This window comes from Lates calcarifer, linkage group LG8, assembly GCF_001640805.2.
Source record: "Lates calcarifer isolate ASB-BC8 linkage group LG8, TLL_Latcal_v3, whole genome shotgun sequence".
Classification (NCBI taxonomy): Eukaryota; Metazoa; Chordata; class Actinopteri; family Centropomidae; genus Lates; species Lates calcarifer.
Window position 1 is genome coordinate 20,450,377 of NC_066840.1, and position 13,985 is coordinate 20,464,361.

General features: G+C 39.7%; 1 protein-coding gene across 1 annotated transcript in view; it reads right to left on the reverse strand.

Annotated features, from left to right (window-relative positions):
* The window catches only part of si:dkey-237h12.3 (teneurin-3), a 173,976-nt gene that overhangs the window by 54,284 nt on the left and 105,707 nt on the right, over positions 1-13,985 (reverse strand). The window contains 3 exon segments of the mRNA XM_018679395.1: positions 3,855-4,069; positions 5,842-5,967; positions 13,320-13,558. Coding sequence (XP_018534911.1) covers positions 3,855-4,069; positions 5,842-5,967; positions 13,320-13,558 — 580 coding nt within the window.

Here is a 13,985-nt window from a genome sequence, read left to right on the forward strand (position 1 = left end):
TTTTAATTGTTTGTTTGTAATATGTGTGGTCTCATTGAAAAACACATACTGAGTGAATCCATCAAATAAACTGATATAGACTTTAATATATCAGTTTTTACAATTAATTCAAAGCAAATATCTACTTGTTGGTAAGGTCATAATTTTTCACCAGAATCGAACAGAAATACCACACACAGCACCATACACAGTGGATACACAGCATATCTAAAATAAATATAAGATAGTGTGTATATCAGGCTTGTATTCTTCTCTGATATATATACAAGAGATGCAGCATAACAGGCTCTCTCTACATATTTTTTTCAAACACACTGATATACGGGGGTAAACAAGGAGTAACGAGTCATTTCTGCCAAGTGAAACAAGTAAAGCGGTGCATCTGCTCTCACTGCACCTGCTCAACACCTGAACCTCATTTTGACTGAAGCTGTGAGGTACAGAGCACTGCAGCAGAAAACAGTGTAACACATACCGACAATCCTCCAAACAGGGTATAGGCTGCAGAGGAGCATAGCAGATGCAGACAGATCCCCTGGCTAAAGTTGTTAGCTACACAGATGTACTGAGCCTATAGTGAAGACTCTGGCTGGAAAAGAGTCCGAGGGCTGCTTAAGAGTGTGATGCATACAGATTGGCACTGTAACTGGTTTTTCAAAGAGCTTGGATTTAAGTCCAACAATGAGGCTGTTTGCAGAGATCTTTGATGAATTGTTAATACATTGATTTTTGACTGACACACAGTTGAGATGTGTCTTCATTTAAATTTCAGACTATTGAGTTTTTAAATGAGCAGCATATCACGTCAATCAATAAAACATTTTTAAATTACCAAGATTTTTAGAAAGAACAAGCAGTTCAAAGTGGTTTTTACCTAACTGTAATGCCCCCCCACAAGCAGGACCCAGAACCCCTGCCCTCAAAATAAATATGGATCACATAACTAGGAATAACTAACTAACAAAAAATATCTATAAAGCAATCTCAATCAAGACTTTTTTCATATTGACACTCAATCAAACAAGCATCTAATATGGGAATTTTTGCCTAAATCCCAATTTTATCCCAAATCTGCAACTCTGTTTAGCTTCTTTTAGTTGATTGTTTTGGTTTTATGTTCTGCGCATGAAGTATCACAGCTCTCCTAAACCCAATTTTCTCAATTTTCAGGGAAAAATAAAAAATAAAAAACCTGCCTAGGTAGTTGCTAACAGACAAAGTTAGCAACTAGCTGGTATCTTCTAGCTGCTAGTGAGCCAAACATTTTTTCTCGAGAGATGTTGGAGATGAAACCAGTGTTAGAAGTATTTTGGAATTGGATTCATCAACTGTGAATGACTGCTGGTGTTGGGAACCATTTGCTAAAGCAAATTTGTCAGAGATTTGTGGCTGCCATCTTGTTATTAAAATCTTCTGCCCCCTAGTGGCCACGGAGCTCTAAATCAGTTATGTGCACAACATCCAGCTTCACAGAAACACAATGGACTATGCTGTACTTCGAAACCATTGAAAGAAGGAAACAAAACAATGCATTAAAACAGGATTTAGTCCCCTGGAATGTGACAAACATGGACCCAAGCAATCTTTCGGTTGACTTGCAAACGACAGGAAAGAGAGCATTAAGCAAGGGGAAGGTGAAGTCAACACTGTGATTTAAACCCCTTTGAGTAGGGCAGGGGGCAGGGGAGGGATATTAACCTGGCGGAAGTTTACTTCTTTGTGTTGCTGGCTTGAGGGGAAAGTAATAAAACAGTTCATCCCACAAGCCCGAAACCTCCTGGCCAAGTGCATACATCTCGATTAGCTGGTGTGAAAGCCCCCCCAACTCATCTCAATCCAACAATACCAGTGAATAACAGGTGAGAGACCAAGCGTGGAGAGACCGCTGGATGCCCCATGGACAGAGGAAGAACACTCAGAGCCTGTAAATTCTTCAGCCCTTAGATTGAATTAACTTAGTCTGGTACTTGATAACAACTGAGTACAAATTCCGGAGAAAAAAACTACAAAAGTTTGCCTCGTCTAACTTGTTTGGTTTGTATCAGCACAGACAGACACTCAATAGCAGATGGAGGAAGTCTATATTTGAGAAAGGTGGAAAGGCTGTTGCACTTAAATGTTGTCTTCCAAGCTGTGAATAAGACGAACAGTCAATATCTCTCATTGGGGTCTTTCATGCTCAGTTAAGTAAATGCATTGATTTGTGCCCCCGGTACCTGAACAGAATGTAATTTAGAGGTGGCCACAATGGACACAGTGTCCAGCATTGACAAGCTTGAGTGTCTGTGCAACAATTGCCTGAGACATAAAAGTAGTGTCTTGTTAATTAGTACCCTTTGGTCTTTCATTTTGTTGGGCTTCCTTTTTTCACCTTGAAAGTGCAATCCAGCTCACCTGTTGTCACTTGCATCGGACTTTCTTCCGTCAAAGAGTGGCCCTAACTGTCTACACTTGAGTGAAGCCCATCTTTACTAAGAGAGAATGTCAAGAAGGTGAAGCTAAGAGCTTTTGCAGTCAAGTGTGGTGGAAAATAGCCATTGTCTGAGTGCCTCCATCACCATCACCAGACATCGGACTTTCGGATCCCTAGAAATGTCATTCAAGTGACACATCAGACATTTTGGAAACACTTCAATTTGCAAATAGCAGACATTTAGTGGAAGGGAAAGACATGCATGCCCACACACAGGCAAATCGAAGCTGAGTAGAGAAAACTGAAACTAAACTAGTGCCTGGCTCCAATGCATACATGTCCAAAATTTACATCCTTAAAACTGCTATAATCAGTTACTTATATTATCAGTTGATCATGTGGCTATATTCAATGTGAAAGCACTCACTTGTAGTGATGAACCCACAGAGATTACTAATATTAACTCTTCAGTAGCCCTCATCTCTGCGGAGCATTTCACCCTCCTTTAGGGAACCGTTTCAGTTTCACAGTGCAGAACATTTCTCTTTTGATTCAGTCTCACCACTCTCACCAGGGTCATTTCCAGACACAGGGGCAGATGTTTTGTGCATTTTTTGTTCTTTTTTGTGTATTTTATACATAAATGTACTTTCCTGTGGTTACTGAAAACATGGTCATATTTAGCAGCTGCATATTTACCTCAGTAAGCTCTTGGAGACCAAAACAGAGCTAAAAAAAAAAAAAAAAAGTCAATATTGGCCTTACAAATGATACTATCACATCTTTATAAGGTGATGAATATATCACTGTTTTGTTTATGGCTTTTAATGCTCCCTGGTTACCAAATATATAAATAAATAATGCTTAGTAATGTTTAATGACACATTTTTTTCATTCTTAATATGATGTAATTCTTGCTGAAAGAGTTTGTTGGTGATATTATGGTATAATGCAGGTAGAAATCACTACGCACCAATGTGGACAGAAGCTGACAAGACAAAAGCTGTTTAATTTGATAGAAGGGTGTGGGTGGATTTACCATAAAATTAATGGATGCCTTTATTGGTTAAATTTTATGTTAGATTTTACACTCTCTAGTGCCAGATGAGGTCACCATAACAGACAGACTAAGTAGCAAAAAGTGAAATTTACAATATACCTAGGACATTGAATTTCCCATTATCTCTTGAAATAGCTCTTCAAATTTTTGTTTTTACTTTAGCGATAAAACCACTGACCTGTATGTGAAATGCTAACTTTAGATAACATTAGCCACCACGACGACTGCTGTAGCTGAAAAACGCAAGAGTGCATTTAACTGAAGAAAAGGTGTGTATAATGCTTATAAATTCAGCTGTTTATTTATAAGACAAAGATTATGTTATTTCTTCTCTCAAAAATTACACGTGGGACCTTAAAGAGGTTTTTTAAAAGACCTTACTTGAGTGTGAGATGGTGCAAGACCCTTCCGTGCGTAGACTCCGATCAGTGCGTTCTTCTGTACAGAGATGTTGAACTTGAGGAAGCGTGGTTGGTCCATGCTTAGTTGAGAACGCCAGAACACCCCCGGCGGGACACTCTGACCCACCCTCTTCCCTATGTCGACTTGTCCGGTATCGATGGAGTTGTTCTCCTGATGGAGCACGTTAGTCCTTCCTAGAAGATAGAAACACACCCCAACCCAAATTATGTAAGGTATTACAGAATCAAAACAACACAGATAAGGTGAGATGGTATAAATCAGTCACCATAGAGCCTTTCATGCCATCAGCTAAAACCTTCACACTCACATCTGAAATACAATCTTGGTTTTTGTGCAAGTCTTTGATCTGTGGATATCAGTAAATGCTGCATTCCATCTTTTGCTTTCCAGTGTAATATTATTCCTTTATTCAAGCAGGGACCTAACAATAAGACAGTCATATCTTTTCCAAATGAGCAGTGACCAAGCAAGACAGGATTAAAAGTAATGGTTCCCTGTGGTCCATGATGCACTGCTCACTGAAAAAAAATGACCAGATATAATTGGCTTTTTATAAGACTCAAACAGGCAGCATCTCCCATCCTTTTTCTGGTCCTGGTGACTCATAGAGTAAGGCTTCATATCAGATAAGGTCTAAATGGAATCTGTCAGATATACTCAGTGCTACCTTGCCAGAGCAATAACAGCAAATCAAAACAATTTGGCGAATGATGTCCTTAAACTGTGTCTTTACAGTGCCAAAGATGGAGGGGTGGTCAGTTTTAACATGACTCATGCTCACATGAAAAACTGTAGTCTGCGAGGTGTCATTACAAGAACAGATTCCATTGTTAAGAAGAAATATCTAAAGTGTTTTAAAGTCATTGCTGTCAACAGCTCTATTGCGGACAGAATGCAGCTGTGCTCTTTAATTTGTTGTGGCAATGACTTTTAACTTGTTAGCTGGATGATGAAGAGTCGTCCTGCAACATAACAATAACTCACCCTTTGCTCCTGCATCTTGTAAGAAGTATTTCAGAGTGTGGACCTGTTTATACTGTAGCTGTATCTGTTTGTGCCAGACCTCCATTATTTGCATGCCTCAGTGTTGTGTGTGTAATGAGGCCATTGCCTGTCACTTTAGTTTCAGTCAAAGTGAAGACTGGAAGCCAAGTTTACCTCTAGGGAGAATAATAGCCGGCTATTGATTGCCTTTAAACAGTCCAAAACCTGCCTCATGCTATCTTAATTAGCAGTACTTATGAGGATTTAAATCTAGCCGAGTTTAAACAATTGAGCTTTTGCCTGGCCTACTCAACTCAATTAATGCTTTCGTGGCCATGCATTCTAAATACCGCAGTGTGCTTAGAGATTAATTTGGTGGCTTTTGCTGTAAAGGTGAGCTGAGATGGCCTGACTGCTTGTTGTTGAATATACAATGGACCAAAATTATGATTAGGCAGTACAAAGCTGTCTGGAGTTAGTCAATTAATATTCAGGAGGTGAAAGATTTGGAGCATTGAACATTTCACTCTGTCATTCAGGAGGCCAAATGGTTTGCTGTAATCATCATTTGAATTCTTACTTGATTTAATTAATTTGCGTTTTGTACTTTATAGATCCTTTAACCTTTTTTTTAAAGTTAGCATTTAATTAAAAAAAAGCGTTAATTACAGCTAGCTTCATTTTCTTCTGCAGATTTTTAGTCATCCAAATGGTCAACACAGTGCTTTTAGTTATCAGTTTGTTGGATTTATTTTCATTTATGAGAATAATAGACTTAACCCTGAGAGGAAAATATGTGTTCGAAAAGCAATGTCAAAAACCTTGACCAAAATAAAATTCTCAGATAAAAGAAAGCCAACAAAAGAAAAAAACAGAATTAATCTGGAGCATTTATGCTGTAAAGGTTTATTTAAATGTTAACTGGTTATTTTATTCAGATGTGAGTCTTTTATTTCCTCACCGTCAGCAGCCAGAGCTGTCTCTATGCTCGACTGAGTGGGCCCCGTCTTCCCAGCTCCTCCGTTTTCAAAAGCCGGCTGGTTGTCCAACTCTTGGAGCTGCCAATTGAGGCCGAAAAGGTGCATTGCTGTGAAATACACAAAAAAGCTGCGTGGGCTTGTAGAAATGGATAAACAAATAAGCAAATAGTCACACAAAAACAATCAACCCACTTAAGCTCAAAAGACCTGTGGGAGAGCACAATAGATGGATCCAATGCAGGCAGAAAAAAAGAAACAGTTTAACTTCCAACTTTCAGTTCACATTTTGTTTTTCTGCTGCTATTCTGCCATGGGTGGCTTTTGTGTGAACACAGCACTGATAGAGGCCAGTCAAAGTCACTCCAATCAATACTTAGGAACCCTGTTGCTCTAGCATGTTTCCTTGGGGAGTGCTGTTCATTAATGTGCCACACAAACAGCTACTGTATCAAAGAGAGCAGCAGGCAGAATTCCTATTTTCACACAAAGCTTTCACTTCAGACAAGCAGATGAGATACACCCAAAAGTCTTAAACTCTCCAAGTCTAATACAAAGCAGGAAGGACACAGAGATACAGCTACGCGTGTGTGAAAAAGTAAGAGAGGAAGAGAAAGAAAGTGGGAGACTTTTAAGAAAGTGTAAGGCAGTGTATTGAGACAGACAGTCACAGCAGGAGGAGGAAGTGAGAGGGTAAGATGCTGCAACACTCCTCCAGTTCTCTCTTACATAACTAAACTGTGTCTTGCTTTCATTCAGCCAACCTGCTTTATTGTCACAGTATTGGATCCAATCAAACTGTGTTCTTGTTGTTTTGGGAAACTGAGGTGCTTCTGTGAGCGCAGCGAGAGGGCCAATCTCCTTCAAAGTCACCAGCCAGGGAACATGCTGAGGAAGCATCTTGATTTCCGACCATTTGATCTGCGGGAGGAACTTTTCTCTAACACCCGTCGCTCGCTGGGAAGATGGATATCGACTGCAGCAAATAACTTGAGAGGTGGATGTGGGGCCAGAGAGAATATCAAATGTGAAGGAGACCAAAAGAACAATGAAAAACTAGTATGGACAGTGTATCAGTCGCTACTTTGTTAAGAAATAAGGTGTGTGTTTTGTGTAAGGCCTGCTGATAAAGATACCTGGCATCAGTTTAGTGAAAATACACACAGCACTGTCCTTGGTAGAACAAATGAACAGGTGCTCCATAGCTTTGAATTCCAATTAAATAATGTAGATTTAACATTGAGTGACAATATTTGGCTACCTAGTACATTCAGCCAGCATCACACTCAGTGTCAGAATCAATTTCCGTTGCTCGTGAAGCAAAGCGGTAGCATCACCAGCAACAGAAATGAATGCTGACTGGTCTATCAATATTTTTGACAGGTCTGACTTTTCTAAACAATCCAAATAGACTAGTCTGACAGTATCTCCAAATGTGAAAACCTACAAGATCTGTGCACTATGTTTTTTTCTTTTTTGTTTTGTGTATTTTCTACATCAATGCATTTCCTGTTGCTATTGATAACATGGTGTGAAAATGTTCTGAATCTTTCTCCATCACCACAAGATACAAATAATTCTCAGTACCGATGTAACTAATGCACTGGCAGAATAGACAGACACAGGCAAAAAAATGCAACTTAATATAGTTTGCCAAGAATCCAGCTAACCTATAAAAACATTCTCATCCATCCCCAACACTGCTTCCAAACTTATAGTACATTTGCCTTGGCCTTGTTAATACCATCTTTTTCAAACAGCATACTGTGTAAATATTTCCAGTTCTTATATTAACATGTTGGTTGGCTTTTAACCGAGCAAAGGCTCCAGAATCATAAGAAAACACTGTGTGCTCAGCTGGGTCCCAAATTGCAAGGATCAACTGAGGACATCAAGCATTAACTCGAAGTGAAACACCCTCTCCACGGACCAAAAAAAAGTGACACCTACTCTTGCAAAATGACTGACAGCATGAAATTAAAGCAGGTTAAAGTATTACTTGAAGAATAAAAGGTAGCTTAATCTTTTGCTTGACAAAACCTGTATTTACAAAATTAGCATTAAGTATTTTAGAAAATGAAACCCTTTTAATGTTGCGAGAGAAACCTGTCTCTAAGCTGACTAGCAGAAGACAGGACACCAAGCTTTATCAAAGGAGACATGGGATGACAGACAGTGCACTCACAAACAAAGGGCTGTTGCCTTGGAGCAGAAGCTTTTTTAAATGGGTAACATTCACCAGGTTCACCATGTTAATATTAGTTTAGCCTGTAAGCATACTAACATTTCCTAATAGTTTAGCCTGTAAGCATGCTGACATTTACTAATTAATGTTAATACAGTCAGTCATAAATCAAAGTGTTTAAACTTAACTGAGTGATGGTGCTTGATGAAAAGTCGGGGGATCATCCGTAGCACATTTCACTGCATGTCATCCAATTGTTCAAGATATTTCACTCTGAACCACAAAACTCAGCCTTGTTGTGATGCAAGAAGAAAAGCCAGGGGATCACCGAAGTCATTAGGATTGATCCTCTGTGGACAATGAATGCTTGCACCAAATTTCATGGTAAACCAACCAGTGATTGCTGAGATATTTCAGTCTGGACCAAAGTGGACTGATACTTTTTAATCCTTTAGGCTGTGCTGTTGCCACGGCAAAAAATGAATACTTAAGCACACTTAAGCTAAAAAATAAATAATAAATAAAAAAGTAAAGGAAAAAATAAATTAGAGTTGATGCAAGTCTCCTTGTCAAAAAGCCACCCTGACTGGCTTGATTCGTTTTTATACACTCTAGTTCATTTAACATGATAAATGCAGAGGCTCTCCACAGTTTAATATTGTGCACTCCCGTCTCCCAGTATCATCAACTTTCCAGGTCGACAACAGAAAGCAAATTGTGTGTGGCAGTGGGCTCTTGAGTATCCGACACGCCACAGAACCACAGAGAGCCTTCCCCTCTTCACTGCTCTTAGTACACCAGGGTCTGAATCCCCACTTACCTCATCAACAAATTGCTCTGAGGTGAAAAGCCCTCAATTTGTGAATTTGCATAAGTTATTCCTGCAGCCTAGGCCAGTTCAATTAATATTTATGGGCCATGAGCAATTCTCTTCTTAGGTAAGATGCTGAAAAAACTGGCCTCCAATCTCTAATGTCAGAATTTGCCCTGTGGAGCACCTCCACTGACGATGAATGGGAGGTTGAATTTGTAAGTTCACAACATGTTTGCTTGAGCTCTGACATCCACATGGTATTTAGTGTACAGAAGCACAAACATCTCTGCCCCAGAAAATCCTCCTGGCTGCTCTCACAGCAAATTCCCCCATCTCGTTCATGTCATTCTTGGTGGTGTTGTTACCTGGAAAACATAGTATTAATTACGTTACAGATGAAAGTTGTATCTCCTCTTTGCAAGAAAAACAATAACTATTCAGCTACACAACCTAGGATATTAAAAATATAAATAGATTTAAAACTAAAGAAAAAATATGCAGATGACACTATTCTGATGGCCATCGTTACCAAGAATAATTAGTCCATTTACCAGAGAGAGAGGTAGCCCATCTGGAGTCACGGTGTGCCAACAACAACTTGGAGCTCTACTGCCTCAAAATTATTGAGATAAACATTGTTTTATGCTGGAACCTGCCTGCGCATCTCTCCAGAAACTTCCCCGGGGGACTCCTAGAAATAAGCCCTGCAGCTCAGAGCATGGCTAAGATGTTCCTGTTCTGTGAGGCAGTGTCTTCTACAACCTTAATGGAATAACAACATCTCTACCACAAGATTGACCAAGACAGGGTTTGTTCTTTAGGGCCTGTAGCTGCTGAAACAAGCTCACTGTCACCTTCTGTTAGTCTCTGTGGGATTTCAACATTTTTTTATTACCATTATATTAGTATCAGAAGCAGTGTTTTTTCCCCCACCAACACAGTACTCATCACTGGTGAGTGGAGCCGCCTGTGTCATCTACTCTTTTCTGGTATCTGGTAGGACCTTGTTTAAACCACCATGTCAGCAATTTCATCAAACAAGCCCTCACTGAAAAACAGGAGTAACCCAAAACTGATTCTCTATGTCTAATAAAAGAATTTATTTCAGGGAATTTATTTCATCCTAAATTAGAAATTTATGAGACACAATTTTACAAAACAGCAGGTGACACAAAATAATTCATGCTTCATTTAAAGATATTTTTAATTAAAGAATTCTCTATGTCTGTCTGACATTCAGGGGATAAATGTGAAACAAAGGGAAGTCTATCATCTTCTATACATTTTTAATCAAACATGTCCACTGAGGATATTGTTCGCATTTAGTTTTGTTTGTGCATTTCAATTTAAAGTGCATTTCCAAAAATCCACATGCTGTGCTTCCGCATCCGAATCAGAGCATCAAAGCTGGACTCGGTCCTGATTGGCCTCCCTATATGTGAACAATCGCTGAAATCCTTCCAATCAGGCAGTTTGCAGAAGTGGAAGTGGAAAGCCTCACCTCAGCAGGTTTGCCTCATTTGAATTACAGGAGCTGCTGTTGTCGGTCCAGTTCTGTGACTGTTGTGCATTTTAAACATTTTACCTGAACCACTTTATTTATAAAATATCATAAAGTATATTTAATCTTAATCTGAGCTACAGGACAAAACAGAAATTGAGTAATATGGTACAGTTAACTTAAAGCACAGGGCTATTTTGGTAGCTGCCTTGCCTGTATTTGTCTTTGGGTTTGTCTTTGTACTAATGGGACTGTGCGAGCTGACAGTAGAAAATTATTAAAGTATGAGTGCGCATTGTAGCTATTTGAGTCATTGCACCTGGCAGGTGAATTGGCGACGGATGAAAGAGAGAGGAAGTGGTAGAAACACTCTCAGACACCTGAGGCAAGTGGCAGAGGGCTGCATCTGTTTAACACTCTCTCACACACACACATACACACACACATAAACCAAGAGAGATGAAGCACCAGGCACACACTCTGGAATCAGGCCAGAAATACAATTCCCAAACATCCGACAGGTCTACAATTAAACAAGTTGGTGATTGTTGGGATGAAAATCTTGTAAATGAATCCAATCTGCTAGAACTGTTAGTGACAACAGCTGAACAAATGACTGTTTCTGCTCGTTTTTCCTGCATAAAACTAAGCATATCTGTGTGTGTCATGAGCAGAAGAAAAAAACAGCAACTGATTCATACACACAGAGGAGCAGTTAGGTTATAAAATGTATGTATATATCCATACTAATTTTATGACATGAGATCATGAACGACAACAAGTAACAAAACAGTTAAGTCAATAAAGGGAATGTGAATATTGATATTGATATAGCGCATTTATGACCTCTCCTCCAAGAGAGCACTCCCCTCTCTATTCAGCAATAAAACACTGGTTATAGGATCTTCCCAACAACGCCATATTTCTCCTTATACAACTGTGTCACATTTCCCCTGCCTCCAAGCTGGATGAATACTTATATATCCGCTCAGGGAGAAAGGCACAGTGTAAAGATTAAGGGCTTGGATGACAAGGGAGGGCATAAGGAGAGATGAATCTGTAACGGGTTTATTGCTGTGGTCAAGATTCTAAAGGTTAGCAAGAAGTCAGCTTGACACACGCTGTAAAAAAAAAAAAAATTGAAAAAAAATTGAAAGCTCTCTCATAGGAAATAATGCCCAAAGGAGGAGGGAGAGGATGAGCATTAGTTTATCTTCCTGACCGAGATAAAAGCATTTCCTGTTTGACAGAATGAGCAAGTTTTTGGTTCTAGTACAACAAAGGACCATGGTCTTCTTTAAAGCTCAAGTGTTTGGGACTGTTTCCTTTTGTTTTAAGAGTTCAGCTCCTCAGCTTTTGTTTTATTTTGACATTGCCATCTGTGCCGGCCATTTGAACCTCCCTGCCTATGTTTTAACAGGAATCCCAGAGGACATGAATTGGCTGTCGTTCCTGTGAACTGTGATCAGAAGTGTGGGGATGATGCACAGCCTCTGTCAAAGGGAAACAGACAGGAATGTCTTGTTGGAAACTGTACTGGGGCCATGTCTGCAAATCTGACTGAGAGCTTAGTCAGACAGACGCTACTGAATCATATCAGGACATCTGCAATTTCTGCAAAAAGGAAAAAGCAGTGAAATAGAAATACTCCTAGCAAAGATCAAACTTCATACAGATTAAGAGGTATGCTGGCTCCATTCACTCTTGGAGGCTTGTCTATCATTTGTTCCGTTTGACCGCATGACATGTCTAAAGATTGTCTAATGCCACTGCAGATAATGGAGTCATGTTTTCTCTCCCTATAACTGAGAGAAATATGTCGCTTCTGGCACAGAAAGTACTGGTTTTCATGTACTTGCTTGACAGCCTGTGCTGCACCTCCATCTCAGGCAATAACAATAAGTATTAGGTGGCAATATTTATGCCAAAGCCTGCCTGTATAGTTCATTTTGTCAGGCTAGTTGGTTGATTTGTTTCAAAAGTACAATAATAAAATGTCATGTGGCATTCCTCTGAATAACAAGTCTCGTCGAGCCAGGCTCCAATTTCAAGAAATTTAGGCAGATTTTCCCCTAAATTGCCCCTCCAGAGGATCTGGGGGAAAACTTCTGGTCTAACCCTATAGTCAGTACAGATGTTCAGCCTAGAATATCTGGTAATGTAACTGGTCTACAGACGAGATATTCACCTCCTGAACTTCCTCCACACAACACAATCAGGGACTGAACCTTCTAAGGGGACCAACGTGAGGAGGAAAAGTAAATCGCTTCCATGAAGTGGGTGTAGCCTGTAAGTCTGCAGGACGAGTGTAGGTTGAAGACTAGTAGGAACGTGGCTCTGAACTGATGAGCTGGACATGTTTTCAAATGTACAGATGAAGAGGGGAGAAAGTGTGTGTAAAAGCCAGAGAGAAAGTGATTAAAGGAAAAACCCTGGTGTGTGTCCATGATTTAGAGGGAACAGAGCGGTTTTTAAGTCTATTTGGGTGGATCTAAATCAAGCCTCAATTCCTTGACAGCGGGTTATATCTTCATCATCAAACTGCAAGTCATGATGAAAGACTTTCAGCTCTGACTGTTGACCTGGAATTACAAGATTACGATATAACTTAGTCAAAACCTAAATTTCCTTGTCTCAAGTGTCAAGTCAACACTTCAGGGAGTTAATTCTCCAATCAGTCAAGTTTCACATCCCAATTCTTTGTCACTTACCATAATTCTGACTCTGGAGATGTGGTGTGTGTTTAAAAGAGATGCAGCTAGCTTGTGTGTAACTCTCATTAATATGATAATCTTTATAATGTCCCATAATCTCTAATGCACTGTTTCTTCTTATCTTGTAATTTGGCTGTTTGTGTTTTTCAGAGAAGATAATCAGTGAAAATTTTCCTTATCTACTTGATGAAACCAGATTTTAAAATCTGTCAGACTTCAAAGCTCTCACAGTCTGAAGCCAGCTTTACCTATGCAGTAGCAGAGGATGATGGACAGCACCACAGCTATGCCCACAGCGATTAAGGCGGTGCACTTCCAGGAGCAATGTTTAGGGGACTTCTTGAACTTGAAAGCCCCTCTGGACAGGCTGTGTCTGGGCAAAGGGCGCGCCGGTGTGGAGTAGACTGTCCCCGTCGCCATGGTGTAACCAGGGGCTGCAGCGCCAAAGAAAGGTGTTGTTCCTGTGCCCGTTTTAAATAGAAAGTGCCTGCAGAGAAGGAGAAAGATGAATGAGTATTGAACAAAATGGCTATAAAATGAGTGATGGTTCAAAATAGCATCCTTTAAGTCAGATGTGTGAAACTGCAAATGCAACCCTGTCTCCCAGAAAAATATGCTTCAATAAAAATTCCATTTTGTAGGAAACATAATTGGGAGTCAATTACATTTTCTATTGCCATGATGAGGAAATTTTGTTAAGTTACATATTTGATAAGTCAGAAATACTTTGAGACTGACAACATATTTGTTTTCCCCCAAAATATCTTCTGTCTATCTTGCAGTACAATATCCATTTGTAGTGACCACAGCATTATCTAACTTTTTTATGGTCATGTTCACACACTTGGTCAAGGTTTGGGAAAGATCATGTGCTACGCAATACACCCTCTGGTAGTGTAACTCCCAAGTGTATC